The 15,030-nt window shown below is 40.8% G+C and overlaps 1 protein-coding gene across 1 annotated transcript in view; it reads right to left on the bottom strand.

Moving 5' to 3' along the window:
- LOC101158526 (rho-related GTP-binding protein RhoN) overlaps window positions 1–14,705 on the bottom strand; it is a 34,714-nt gene extending 20,009 nt beyond the window's left edge. Inside the window, exons 1-2 of the mRNA XM_004071273.4 lie at window positions 14,154–14,705; window positions 13,747–13,834 (exon numbers count right to left, since the gene is read on the bottom strand). Coding sequence (XP_004071321.1) covers window positions 13,747–13,834; window positions 14,154–14,255 — 190 coding nt within the window. The 5' untranslated portion in view covers window positions 14,256–14,705. The remainder of the gene's footprint in view (window positions 1–13,746; window positions 13,835–14,153) is intronic.
- Window positions 14,706–15,030: the final 325 nt, after the last annotated feature.

Below are 15,030 nucleotides of genomic sequence, written 5' to 3'. Positions count from 1 at the left end.
TGGTAATTACACATCTGCCCACTGCCTCCTGCCTAACACGGGCTCTGACTGCTGGTGACCCCAGCGCTAATGGGCTATCAGATACAGAGAACACTGACAAGAGAAGGGCAAGGGAAGAAGATGAAAAGAGAAATATACTTGACAATTCACCTCCTCTGAGAACTTTAACCTCGTCTCTGCTCCTATCTGCTTCACTTTTTTTCTGTTTTCTCTGCTTTTGAAAAGGAAGAAGTGGTAATTGCAAGCTGCTTCTTGGCTTTTGGAGAAGTCTGACAGAAACTGCACAAAGTTGTTTAAAGTGTCACGCAGTAATTGTTTTTCCCAAACTTCAGAACTACAGGTAATTCAAAAGGAAATAAGGAGGTGAAAACTCTTTGTGATTCATGTTAGAAAAATCTAAGTAATGATAGCTATTTAAAAAGCAAAGGGCAAGATTTAATTTGCTCCTACATTTTTTACGCTATTCAGAAATTATATAAGGCATAGGCTGAGAAATCTATCTTAGATCTAGTGCCAAGAGGAGGACAAAAAAGGCTCAGAAGTTGAGGGTTGTGAGTCTAAAAACCACAAGGTCAAAACTTTAAACCTGTTTGTCTAAAAATATGTTTATGAGCATTGTAGTATCTGTCTGGGGAGTTAGGAGGTACGACAGGTTTTCCTAGTAGCTTCCAAATATTCAACATTACAAAGACCAATCTGAGAAACTCCATCACAGCAAAGCCATGAAATACCATCATTTAACATCAAGACTATCTTGATCGATGCAAACCAACATTTAAAAAATATTTATAATACAATGCATGTGTTATGGTGGCCCTGAAGGGCAAATCACATCAATAAATCACTCAATGCAGATTCCAAATGAAAAATGAAAACAACAGAAAAACAGCATTACATTTTAGAAATAAAAAAGAAACATTTTGGAAAACCAAAGTAATTTCCACAGATCAAAATGAAATGTTAAAAAACATGAAACAAAATAAGGCTGAATCCGAATTCTTTCCTTCTACTCCTATTGTTCCAATGGTAGGGACATTTGGAGTTTTAGTGATGTGTAAACCAGCTATAGGAAGGGGGAGCCATAACGACTTTGGGCTGGGTATGTATCACCCAACCATTACACTGTCTATGGCCAGAAGCTTGATTTATTTTTCTTTCTTTTTTATTTATTTAACCTATATTTACCCAGGAAATGTCCCATTGAGATTAAGAACCTCTAATTTAAGGGAGTCCTGACTAGGAAGAAACAATATATTACATTTAAAATGAAAATGTCAACATTTAAAACATTAAATAAATAAAAATGACAGGTTATGTATGTAATAACTTATATAATAACTTTAAAATAAAAAAGTGAACAAATGTGATCATCCCATCAGTGATGTCCCATAACTTTTCCAGTTTCATTTTCATTTCTGGAAATTATTTTTCATTCCTTTTCATTTAGTTGAATTTTTTTAGAGTTACATTATGTTTTTTAGTGTCTTGTTGTGATTTCCAAAATGTAAAGTAATTAGGGCCCGAGCACGGAGTGCAAGGACCCTATTGTAATTCGAATGTTTATTATTATTATTATTATTATTCTACCGGAAGAGTCGCCTTTTTGAGGCCTTTAACATACCCCAAAACTCACCAAATTTGGCACACACATCAGGAGTCGCGAAAAATTTCGTATTTTATAGGAGATTGGCATGGGCGCACAAAAACGGCTCGATAGCGCCACCTACAGTGACTTTTGTCCCGACGCCCCGCATACGCTTTAACGTACAAGCTTGATTTTTACAGGGCATGTTCTTCAGATGGAGACTTACAAAAAAGTCTGAAAGGACCCACCTGTCACTCGCACAGGAAGTCTGATATATTGAGGTCAATATGTCATTTTTGCTTCATTTTGGACATTTGCAGGCCTCGCTCTAGAACGAACTCCTCCTAGAGATTTTGGAGTAATGACTTCAAACTTTGGTTGTGTAAACTAGACACATGTCCGATGTTAAATTGCGAAGCTTTTAAGTTTTTATGGATGTTTGTGACCATGGCGGCGCGTCAAAATTGGAGGTCGTTTCGAAAACACGCCATGAAAAGAAAAATGGCCATTACTCAGCCATGCAAAATCCAATCTGATCCAAAATTGATATGCATGATTGTAGTCTGACTCTGAACACATCTGCAGTGAAAAAATCTGGAAAAAGTGTAGCGCCACCTGCTGGCAAGAGGAAATGACATGTTTTACTTGGAGCATCACTACTCCGAGTAGGATGAGCCGACACACCTCAAAATGACGTCCACCTGTTGAAAAGCCATTGAAGTTTACTCTGACAAAAAACCATAACTTTCAATGCGGGGGTGTGGTCGTGACAGAGCGGCAAAGTTGGGCATCTCGCTATGCACACAAAAGTTGCTCTCACGTGCACATTCCTTGTCCAATCTCACTGAAATTCAATGGATATGATGAAGCTTCTATTCTGAACCCATGGATATGACAATCTTGGACGAGCTCTATAGCGCCACCTAGTTATTGCATGGGGCACATTCTGCCCTGTATTTTCTCTTTGCTTTGTCCGATGTGCATGAAATTAAAACTGGAGATACTCAGAAGGGTCTTCTCTCATCATGTAAAGTTTCATGGGTGTACACCTGACGGTGCCTGCGTAACAGGAAGTGGTCGATTATGTGCACCCAAATAATAGAAATTTATTATAAATCAGCCGTTTGTCTCAGGAAGCTGAGATTTCAGAATTAGATGCCTTTAATAACCTCCAGCTTTGATATGTAACACTATAGGGTCTACGAGAAACTTCATCACTTGATTTTTTTAATGAAATTTTGGACTGAACAAAGATTTTTAGCATAAATTATGTTTAGGTTATCAGCACCAAGAATTCAACTTTCATAGGCATTTATGTGCTACTGCTTCCTAAAAAAATTCAGAATTATTGAAGTTACAGGTGAACTTTTATTCAACATTTCATCCAAAAAGGTCCGAAAACGTCTTTTTAGGCAAAACTGCAAACACCTATTTTTTTGCATAACTTATCTTTCAAATATCAGCACAAAAAAATTAAAAACGGTAGGGATCTGTGTTTGCTGCCTTCCATATTTTTTTCAGACTTAAAAGTGTAACAGATGATTTATAAAAAATCCTTTTTCATCCAAAAACCTGTGTTAAATCTGTCTAGACTCCAAACAAACATTTTTTTATGGTAACTTATGTTTCAACAATCGACACCAATTTTCACAGACCTATAGCTAAACATGTCCCATAGCTACCTGAATATTTTCATAGATATAAAATGAACTGGTCATTCTAACATCTGGCATTCTAACATCTAACATCTTACATGTCAAAGCCTCTCTCAGCCTGGCTCTGCTGAAGGAGTCGTGTTACAACCCCGCCCCCTCCTGCTGGGACCCCTGCTATGTAAATTAGCAAGCAGTGAACAGAGAGATGAGAAGTAAGAATGGCCATTACTCAGGCATGCATAATCCAAAGACAGCCAGTTAAACACTGAAAGACATATTTTTTCGGTATGTCTTTCATACATCTTTAGTATTAAAAACTCTCCAAGATGAATGTGCCTGACTCCACCTGCAGGTGGATCACAGACTTCCTGACGGACAGACAGCAGTATGTGAGGCTGGGGAAGCTCGTCTCAGATACTCGGACCACAAGCACCGGATCCCCCCAGGGCTGTGTCCTTTCACCCCTGTTACTCTCCCTGTACACAAACAGCTGCACAGCTGGTCACCTGTCTGTCAAACTCCTGAAGTTTGCTGACGACACCACACTCATCGGCCTCATCTCTGACGGAGATGAGTCGGCCTACAGGAGTGAAATAGCCAGGCTGGTGTCATAGTGCAGCGCTAACAACCTGGAGCTTAATGCTCTGAAGACAGTGGAGATGACAGTGGACTTCAGGAAGGCCCCAGCCCCCCTCCCCCCTGTCATCCTCTGTGACTCCCCGGTGACCTCTGTGGAGTCCTTCTGCTTCCTGGGAACCATCATCAGCCAGGACCTCAAGTGGGAGCAGAACATCAGCTCCATCACTAAGAAGGTCCAGCAGAGGATGTACTTCCTGAGGCAGCTGAAGAAGTTTCACCTCCCTGAAAAGATGCTGGTAGACTTTTACACCGCCATCATCGAATCCACCCTCACGTCCTCCATCACAGTCTGGTTCGCTGCGGCCACGGCCAGAGACAAGGCCAAGCTGCAACGCGTCATCCACTCAGCAGAGAAGGTGATCGGCTGCCACCTCCCGTCTCTCCAGGAGCTGCACATCTCCAGGACCTGGAGGCGGGCAGCCAGGATTGTAGCCAACCCCTCTCATCCAGGACATAATCTCTTTCGGCCCCTCCCTTCTGGCAAGAGGCTCCGGTCCATCAGGACCAGGACCTCGCGCCACAAGAACAGCTTCTTCCCCACTGCAGCCAGCCTGCTGAACAGAACCCCAACTCCCCCAGGTGACCCCCCCCCCCCACCCACCCACCAAAGGACTGTCGGTGCCACTTACAGGCCCCACCATCCCAGCCCATCTGTGCTCCCACTTTAATTCACCTTACTCTACTGTATATAGTGTGTTGTTGTTGTTAACTTAATTTTTAACTTATTCTTAATTGCACTATACACCAAGTCAAATTCCTCGTTTTGTAAAGTGCGCTCTACTGAACCTGGCAATAAAACTTTTTCTGATTCCTGATTCTGATTCTGATTCTATTAATCATTGTTTTTTATTCATTCAAAATGCAATTAAATCAATATTTTATTTTTTTTCTTTTCCTTTTTCTTTTTTTATCTCTTATATCCTTTTTTATAATCAATGTTTGAACTTCTTTTCCTTTCTATTGTCATGGTTTCAGTTTGTTGTCTTTTTTTTCGCTTTAGTTCTTGTTCTGTCTTGTTTGGTTCTGTTTCCTGTTTTATTTTGAAAGGTTTCCTGTCTTGTCATGTTTCTTGAGTTTTACTTCCTTTGGTCCCCATCTGCCCTAATCGTGTTCACCTGTGTCTTGTCTGCCCTGTCTGTATATAAGTCTTGTCTCTGCCTTCCTCCTGTGCTGGTCCATTAACTTCTGCTCATGTTGATCACGTCTTCTTGTCTGGCGTCCATGTCCCTTGCCATGCAACAGTAAGTTTTTGTTTTTAGTTTTGTCATCCTGCTCTGCAGCGCTTTTTGTTAGTTAAATAAACCCACTTGCCCTGAACCCGTTTGCCTCCCGTCTCTGCGCCTGGGTCCTACCTGCTCTCGAGCCTCCCCCCCACACGACATATATACATCCAATGAAATTAAACTACAAATCAACAAACACAACTGATAACAAATGTCTCTAAAAAATGATGTGTATATTTGCAGAACCTTAAAAACACCAAACAAATAACAAATGCTTCCCAATTAAAGCACAAAAAATGGAACACAAAATGTAAAACCCAAGTTAGAAATTGCAATTTGAAAAAGATACTTTTTTCAGCAGCTTTTCAAAATCAATCACCAATTCTACACTTCTGTGGATGAAACAAAGAACTCCAGAACAATGAAGCCATTTCTCTAAGTCTCTCTCACCTTCAGTTTTAAACAAGGTCTGTGAAAATCCACCATACATTGGTCACATGAACTCAGAGACCTGCTAAAAGTGCACAATTGTAAAAGCTCTTTTATATAGACAACTGTTTGTTTGCTTAGAGCTCTAAATATAAAAAAAAATGCTTTTCTATCACCTAGACACAGATGGAGAACCATATCAACTGGATTAATAACAGGGTGGCATGTTTAGACAACATGAAGCTGTCCATCACATTTTTGACCTAAACATGTAAACACATCCTTGGCTCTGCGGTTAGGAAATGGTATTTGGGAATCTCTTTATACCAGGAGCCAGCCTGGCCATTGGAACATCGCCACAGTGCCCATCCAGACTGGGACAGCAACAGGGTCCACTTCAGAGCCGTGAGCTGCTGTGTTTAACTCCAGCTGTCCCAGCAAGGGAGACAACTGCAGCAACATCCACTGACCAAGCTGACAAGCCCTGGCAGAAAAGATCCCCACAAGAAAAACACTGGCTCAGGCAGGCTGGTCAAAAAAAAATAGTTTTGCCATTGTCTTGCAGCTCGCAGATCAAGTGGTTTAGTTTTCCAGTAATGTCAGTCAAGAATGCAAGTTCAGATTCACAATGTTCATATTCACCATATTCAACAGACATCTCCACCAATAGCACCTTAAAAATCCTGTGCTGTTTAGCTTTGCAGCTGAGGTTGTTTACGATTTTCAGAATAAGAGTCATTATATGTCCAGAGCCAATCACTTCTGCACATAAGGCCTGCTGGTGAATGACGCAGCAGTAATGCAGACATTTTGGAAAGTCTGGGTCAGCTTTACAGTGAGTGATGAAACCTGTTTGTCTATTGATCATAGCAGGAGTCCCATCTGCAGTCACTGCTACCAGCTTTTCTAATTGTACCTTTTTCTGCACAAAAACTCCTTCACCGTGTTATACATTTCAACTCCTCTTGTAGTTGTCTGTTAGGGCAGATGTGTCAGGAGTTCTTCTCTTGTGGAAACCAAAAGCTATGCTGTACTGTTGCCGTCCACAGACTCATCACACTGGACGTTAACCACCTGCACTTTGCAAGATCCCGGTCCAGCTAATTGGCCAAGTTATCAGACATAGCTGACACTCATCTAGACATTGTAGTGGAAATTGAATGAGTTCTATTGTTCTCATCCTTAGGGACAGTGATAGCAATTATCATCATTGCTTGAATTTTTTTCATGCTATATGCAAAAGTCTTTGTCCCTTAAGGCAACAGATTACAGCCACCCCCCCCCCCCCCCCCCCCCCCCCCCCCCAGGCTGCTGTCGTATTAACAATAGCTTGGAGCTCCAGAATGGACAAGAAAAAACGACGAGAATGGCTCGAGCAGGGCGTTGCTCACGGGGCGGTCGCTCGTGCCAGGCGGTCGCACGTGCTCGGGCCCGCTAAATGCTACTTGTAGCTTTAATTGGTTTTGCTTCTTTCATTTTCGTTGTGATCTTCAATACGTTTTTACGTCGAGTGATGTAAAAACTATTTGAGTCATGTTGTTAATAATCTAAGAATTGAGTTTTGCATCACTGCTATGCAGTTTTTAAAGGACATCGAAAGTGAAACAGCTCCTCCTGATCTCTCCTGAAGATCCATGAGGAGAAAAGGAATCAGCCACCTCCAATCACAAAGGTCCTAAACTTTTTGGTTTAAGAAGGAGATTGATTTGCAGTTGCTTGGATGACATCAGTGATATTTTTTCTGGTCCTTTTGAAACCCAGAACTTTTTTTCTTTAAAATTATGTTTTGGGTGCAAAAAAAGACTTCAATGCTCCCCCAGCCTTCCTTTTTTTTCTGTTTACTCGTCAGCTGAAACTGTCATCCGGGCACAGTTCCTCCGGGATTGTCCCCCCCCCTCTCTCTCTCTGCCTCATCGAAACAGGTTTAGTTTAAGCAGTTCTCGCCTCGGGCTGGCTTTGGAAAGAGTAGCAGCAACTTTCAGAGCTTAAGCTGAGTGTCACCACTAAGGCCTTTGAACAGCAGTTGAAAGAAAGTTGTCATTCTCCCTTAAAGACAAAAAAATAAAACTGTTTTTGTCATAAGTAGTGTCATCTAGAGTCTCTGAACACCCAAAAAAGAACTAAAATTCAAACTTGTTCTGAGAAAAGTGACTCAATACTTGGGTTGTCAATTGTTTAGGCTGGAGTTTGGTGTTTTAGAGAGCGGCAGAGTAGCTGCATGAGCCAAGAGCAGGTAATGTCATTTCTGGCAATGCATTCACTCGCTTCTCCAGCCAGATCCCACTGCACTTTCTCCAGATCTTCCACGTCCTGCGAGCGTCGAGGGAAGAGGGGAGTGTTGATTTTATGTCTGCTTAGGGTTGCGGTTGGAGATCACTCAATGCCCATTAAAGATTAATCAAGTGGAAAGTGTTGAGGATCAGAAAGCTCACTGAACTCAGCATGTTATCATAGGCCCTCCTGCTCCGCTGCACTGAGAATGTGGAGCTTAAAAGGCATAAAGTCGGCATGTCGAAAGGTTCAGCATAAGGAGGAGCGAATGCAGACTAGCAAAGTTGTGTTCATCTAGAAATAAAGAAGGAAAACAGTTTAAAGTCCCACTCCAATCCTCTTTTGATCTATTTTAAAAGCATTTCCAGTGGACTACTGATTACGATGATGCAGTTTTTAGCCAAATTAAAAAAAACTTGTGTCATTTTCGTGAACATAGTTTCTGCACAGGAGCAAGGGTTTATTAGAAATTTCCCTCTGAGTTGTGGAGGGGCGTGTTGACACAGAGTTTGTCTGCACCTTTCCCATCTTCCACCAGTTTACGTGCTCTCCCGCTATCTTACAGCCCTTCCCATCCTCAACCTAACATTTTGTTGCACCAAAGATGCAGAGCAATATTGGAGCTGGTTTTAAGCCAGATGCCAGTTCGGATGAGGAAAACAAAGACATACATGGATCTATTTGTCTACTAGTGGATGCATCAGAAAGTAGCAGAGAGCTTGTGGCTTGCCATAGTAACTTCTCAAACTCTTTCTAAAAGCATTTTTTCGTCTGCTTAAATTTTAAGCTTAATTTTTCTTTATATATGTCCTCCATCAAGAGAAAAATGCCTCAAGATAACGAGAAACACCCAAAACATGATTTTCATCTGACCCTAAATTGCCCCCTTGAAACTGAAAAGTGTTGTAATTTTTATCTGTTTGTATACAACTCTGCTATTTCTTGACCTGGAAAATTAATGTGATTTTTCCGATCAAAAATACTGTAACTTAAACTCTGAAATGCAGCCGAGATCCAAATTTAAAATAGAATAAAAGTTTTACTTAATTATTGTAAGACCATACAGTTTCTGGCAGGTTTTAATGCAGGAAAACAGTCTGCGAGAGACTAGTGTTATGTTCCGGAAGCAAACAGAACGTAGATGAAAAATACATTGTTAGAAGGGCTGGTAAGATTTGGAGGAAACAGACAACACTGCTGATTTCTCTTCACAGAGAACAGAGCGAGACTCACACAAGCTCAGAATGACAAGTAATCTCCAGAAAGTCAGATGCAACAAGAAAAACCGCAGCAGAATATGTAATTAGCACCAAGGAGGTCATCAAAAGAAGAAAGAACAACACGATTTGTGCGGATCGCTCCTTAAAAGGACTCCATCTTAACAAAGAACACAAGGGAATTGGTTTTATGCAGAATATGAGCCAGATGAGAGGAGAAAAAGCATGAAAAATTAGGGTGCTGCTGGGAGAACTTTAGGGAAACAGAGCTTGTTATCATTGGGACATGTAGGAGCGTTTACCCCTTTCAGGGGCTGTTACTCTGGTCAAAGATACAGGGAATCTTTCTCAGGCACTCTGCCCATATTGGGAAGTGGGAGAGTGCATTAATACTTCAGGCACTGTACAAAAAAAACCCTAGACTGGCTGACTACCAAAGGGGCCCACGAGCATTGTCAATCACTAATGGCCCTTGGATATGTTATCACTGAGCTACATTGACATTCTGACTGCTTGACAGCTCTGGTTTCTTTATGAGTCAATTAAACCAGCGGCACATGCAGTGCAGAAACAAACCTCAGTGACCATCGCTATGAGGTGACCCACTGATGTGACTTTATCTGTCTTTGAATCAGCTAGAGTCTACATAATTTCATAAAATTCAGATCAAACATTTTACTATAAATTTAAGCAAAGAAATCTGACTTCAGTTGGAAGAGGAGGTCAACCTTGTTCTCACTGTTCCTATAGAGACCAGACCCAGACAAAGAACCGGATATAATCAGACTATAATCATCAACGAGTGACTTCTGGGCTGCAGCAATGAATACTGGGAGCATTCACTTCAATGCAAATCTCTCCGCATTCGAGAAATTTAAGCCCATACGGGAAGGCACCAGACTCGCCTCCAACAGCAATCAATAATGTTGTTGCAAGCGGGCAGACAACAGCATGCAGATCTTGCCAACAATTAAAAGGGAGACATTTATTTCTGTGACGACAGATGACAAGAAGACAAATTTAAGAAAATGTGGATTGAAAAGAAGTGAAGGCAGTGGAAAAACTGAAGGGTGCTAATGTCTCCACAAATTAAAAAAAATGACACTACTAGACTCAATAATAAAATATGTTTTCCTTCTATTATCCATTATCAGCATTGTTACGTGTACCTAGTTTTAATATGAACTGAAAGTGAGATGCAATTAAAGGATTGACAACATCAAAAATAACATTCCTCCCAGGCTCCAGAAACAAGTTTATTTCTTAGATTTTCTTCATCACTCTTTCTTTCTGATGTGGAGATGTGGCCAGGAAAAACCTCTACAAAAAAGTCATTTAAAGGACCCATATCACATGTGTCAAACTCAAGGCCTGCCATGTCATTTTATGTGGCCCGCAAAAGCATAAAAGTTTTAAATTTCTTAAGATAAAAAATAAAAATGATTGTGTATTTAATCACATCTAGGGGGAATTGGACTTAAAATATCTATTGGGCAACTATACATTAGGTTTTAAACACTGTCCAAATAACCTAACCTGACAGAATCAAATTTAAAAGGACTTATGCTAGAGTAACAAGAAAACATATGTTTTCTATGCAACTGTAATTGTCACTTTAAAAATTTAGAGTAAATAAATAATTAGTTATTTAACATTAAGGATTAGTTACGTTTATTTTTCATTACATTTAGTTACATGTATAAGTTATATCTGGCCCTTAGAGGCCATCACAATGCTGATGTGACCCTCGGTGAAATAAGTTTGACACCCCTGGCCTATATCATGAAAAATCAACTTTTTGAGCTGTTAAGTGCATTATAATGTTCATTCCTCACTATAAACAACCCCAAAGCTGTATTTTTATTGGTTCGTTCATTTCTGAGAATTCTTCTAAAAACTGCTCTCTGATCGCCAGCCCCTCCCAATCCACGAGAACGAGCAGGTTCTCACATTGTGACGTAGATAGGTGAGGAATGGCTCCTGCTACCAGCACCGCCCCCAGGCTAACACACACACCCAGTTTCTCTAGTCATTGTTTCTACTAAAGCATGGGACTGCAACCTGAGGCTCCACAGCATTGTGGCTCTTTGGCTTTGAAAAAAAATCTAATTATTTGCAAAAATTATGGGTTTTTAGTTTTGGTTAATTTCTTTTAGTTATTTAAGTATAGTTCATTTATGAATAGATTTTTAACATGAGTAAAATGAAGGTAAAAGTGTTAATTTACTGTTCTTCCATCCGTAATGATAAACAATGTCATGTTTGAATTGATTTTGTTTCATTTTTTTGAAGATCTAATTTGACACAGCAGGATTTTATTAAAAAAAGATGATAGATGTGGTGCTGGTAAAAGTAAAAGAAGTTAAAGTTGCTATTTGTAGATAAATATAACCGTTATAATAGTATTATGCATATTTCAAGGCTACTTGTTATAAGTGAATAGCTGAACAGATACAAAACCATAATGTATTTTTCTAAACACAAAGTGGGACTTTGGGTCCCTCGATGGGTTTTGGGTCATAAGAAACTCAAATGCTCTAAACGATTCTCATAATCCTTCTCATTGAAGTGCCCTAACACAACTCTAATTGGACGAGATGTAAATTAAAACAAGTAAAAATTAAAACATAACATAAACAACAGCAGAATTAGAGTTTCAGAACTCCAGATTTTTGCATTCATCACTTTCTTCCAGGATCAAAGGCACGAGTACACAAAGATCGCACAGCCTGCAAGGTGGGAAAAAGCACAAAACCTTCTCCCAAGCTGCTACAAGCATGCAGAAGAAGCCTTTGCATGTTAGTCAGTGAGAAACTGTAGAATTTGGAAGTTTTTAATAGAGAAAATTATGCAATTACAGCTAAATAAATCTAAAAGTGTATAATTTCTTTCACCAAGGGATGAAACTGTTTAAGGTTCACCTTAAAACAGTGTAATAGCGGGAAGAAAAAAGCACTGAATGTGTGCACAAACAATTAATTTTCATTTGAAGTCCTTCAGCACCAGAGGGAAAACTCAAATTTCTTTCTTTCTTTTTTTTTCAGAGCCTCCCTTCCTCCGTTTCCTAAAGGTCAGAGCTGTCGCAGCTTGCAAGAGACAATTGCAGTAAATTCATGAGTCAAGCTTCAAAGTTTAACTGTATGCCAAGCATGTCACACATTTGATAAGTCCACCCAAACAGGGATTCATTTGCAGAAAGTCCTAGGTGTCTGCAAATTGTGGTGAGTGACCCTTAGGATGCTGAACTGGTGGTCTGAAAACAGATCTGGACAGGAGGAGGTAAAACAGATGATGGGGGGGGGGTAAGAAAAATAAATCTGTTTCTAAATGAGGAATGATGGGAGACAGGTTATTTTCCACAGATGAAAGCCCTTTTCATCTGAGTGTGAGCCAATTATTTTTTCTTGTTGAGAGAAAGTAGGAACATCTGTGTTTGCTGTGAATCAGTGAATAATGGAGCTTCACATGAACGTGTGCACACACAGGAGCGCCCGGGCAAACAAACACACATTCGCCCTGCAGGCAGGGTGACGTCGCCGACAGGTAGGCGGCTCCCTGCTGGAGATTACAGACGATTATTGCCAAAGGGCGGTTTAGAATTTTAAAGATGGACAGAAGCAAAGGATTCCCACCATCATCATTAGCCTCTCAAAGAGGCTAAATTGAGCCTCTAAGGCCCAGAGGACCTAGACCTCTGAGTGACAGCCTTGAGAAGATTTACTCTCCGGGTCACTGTTGAGGTTCAAGGAAAAACAACATTCTTTCTGACTCATCATGTGACTCAAAAATACTTCATCGTCTTTACCAGAAGCCAGTTTCAGGTTTGTGAACATTCGAACAGAATTCCTTGCGGGGGAATGAGAGCTCCTGTTCTGGGAGTGCTCAGTCATGTCAGCGGTCATACAGCTGGCTGGCAGGAGCCTGATAAAGCCTGAAATTGCTTTGACAAGCTGAGTCTCAGGGTAGCTCAGAGCAGTGAAGGCATCCACACTGACAAAAGTGTGTTAGAGCGAGAGTGCAGCATGGTCGCTTCATCTCCTACCCACAAAAAACCAGCAGGTTTCAAATTTGATCCTGTGGCACAGTTTCTGAAATGTTCCATTGAAACCAAGTGGATGGAATCCGGATGGAACATTTACTGAATTGGTTTTTCTCAGCTGTGTAAACTCAGGAGAGCATCAGTCATCTCATTAGGTTTAAATCAAATTAGCAAAAGAAGTCAAACTAAGCAGCAAACTTGTTTCCAAAATGTGGCAAACTCTCAAGGCTCAAATTGCCATGTCAAATATTTGACCTGACCTGAGCCAGCATCCATCTAAATCTTATGAAAACACTTAAACAGTTAGAGCAATTACAGGTCCCTGCAGGCCCATCCTGTGTGAATTATCCATGCCTTCCTGCCCCTTGGAGTGGCCTGACCCTGGGCCGGGGCATGAGAAGAGTCTGCCACACACAGTGACCTGCTCTGAGAGGAATGCAAACACAAGACAGACACAGCAGGCACCACATTTGCCAAAAGAAGATACCTCAAACTAAAAAAGAGGCAGAAAACATCAAATGTTTCTGGATTGTAGCATTTTTCTGAACAGCTGAAAAGGTTGGGGAGAAGAGTGCAGTCCTCAGGTCAGCAGCCGGGGACGGGCACAGAGGCAGGGCTGAGAGGGAGATTGATTTTGTGTCAGCAGCCTCCTAGAGAAGGCGCCTGCAGAGATATGAAATGATCTAACCTGATGTGTCCCACATGTTAAGCTCGATCCGGTGCTTGTCTATCTCAAAGCTGGCTGTGTAGTTTTCAAACACGGTGGGCAGGTAGCTCTGAAAAAGAGAAATTAGTTTCAGTTTTTCATGAGAAGATTGAGGGATGCAATTTCTAAAAGACAACACCAAAGAAAAAGTGGTTAATTACATATAAAAACACATTTAGCACAAATAATGTAAGCTTTTTAAGTAACTTTCGTGAAGGGGCAAACAATTCTACGCATTTTTAGAAGAAATTTGCGAGGTTTCTCCCCTTTACTCCTCTTGAAGCTCTCTGTCAGTCAGGTGGATGTTCTGAATGACACCTGCAGTTCTCTCATTTACAGATTTCCATGTCATCAATTTAGAAATGTACAAGGTTTGGCTGATTTTATACCTCTGGAAAGCAATCCTTAGCAAAAACATGCAAGAGCGCCGTTTTCCCACATTGCGTGTCTCCCACCACCACGATCTTACAGCGGCTGCCCAGACTATCCATAGTTAGTCCGTCAGATCGGAAATCTTGACACAGGAAAGGTTTGCTTCCAGCATCTGATAAGACACTTAGAAAAAGCGAACAATATGGAGAAAAAATGCCCCAAAAATAAAACAAAACAAAACAAGGGGCGTGCGCAGAGCCGGCGCGCTTTGTCCACCTCTTCCAACGCGTCGCGCATGCAGCTCTGTGTGGCTCCCTCTTACACGAGTAAACTGATCTGTCACCGAAACTGCGCACAGAACGCGCACAACCTGCACTGGAACTCTAACTCTCTGAAGAGTGGCCACGCCTTCCTAATATTCGGGATGAAGACATACCAGTCTGCGCTAATGGGAACCAATGTCTGTGGGGCAAATTAAAGTCACCTCGTCTTAAGCTCTGGTTGTTATTCTAATATAAAAAAGACATAAAAATGAATTTGGAAAAATTGATCTGAAGTCTAAAATCTATGTAAATCATTGAATCCCTTACAAAACCAGTTTACGCACGCCTGCATGCGCTATCATAAATCACCACTACGCTCTTTAAGTTACGCATTTGTTTTTGGAAAAAACTGAATCGTTTCCCTCTTTAACCAACTGCTGTGAGCATATGTGATTATGTTTGAGGTTGAACTTAAAGGGACACTTTACAGAGATGTTTCTGTAAAGTCAAATATTTAAGTTTTGATTTAAACAAACAATGCAACTGATAAATGTTTTCCATAATAGGTCTGCAGGGGGTTGTCTCATAATAAACAGATAATAAAACTCGCGTTGGATTATTCCTTGACTTA

This window comes from Oryzias latipes, chromosome 8, assembly GCF_002234675.1.
Source record: "Oryzias latipes chromosome 8, ASM223467v1".
Taxonomy (NCBI): domain Eukaryota; kingdom Metazoa; phylum Chordata; class Actinopteri; order Beloniformes; family Adrianichthyidae; genus Oryzias; species Oryzias latipes.
This window is presented reverse-complemented; position numbering and strand designations above follow the sequence as displayed.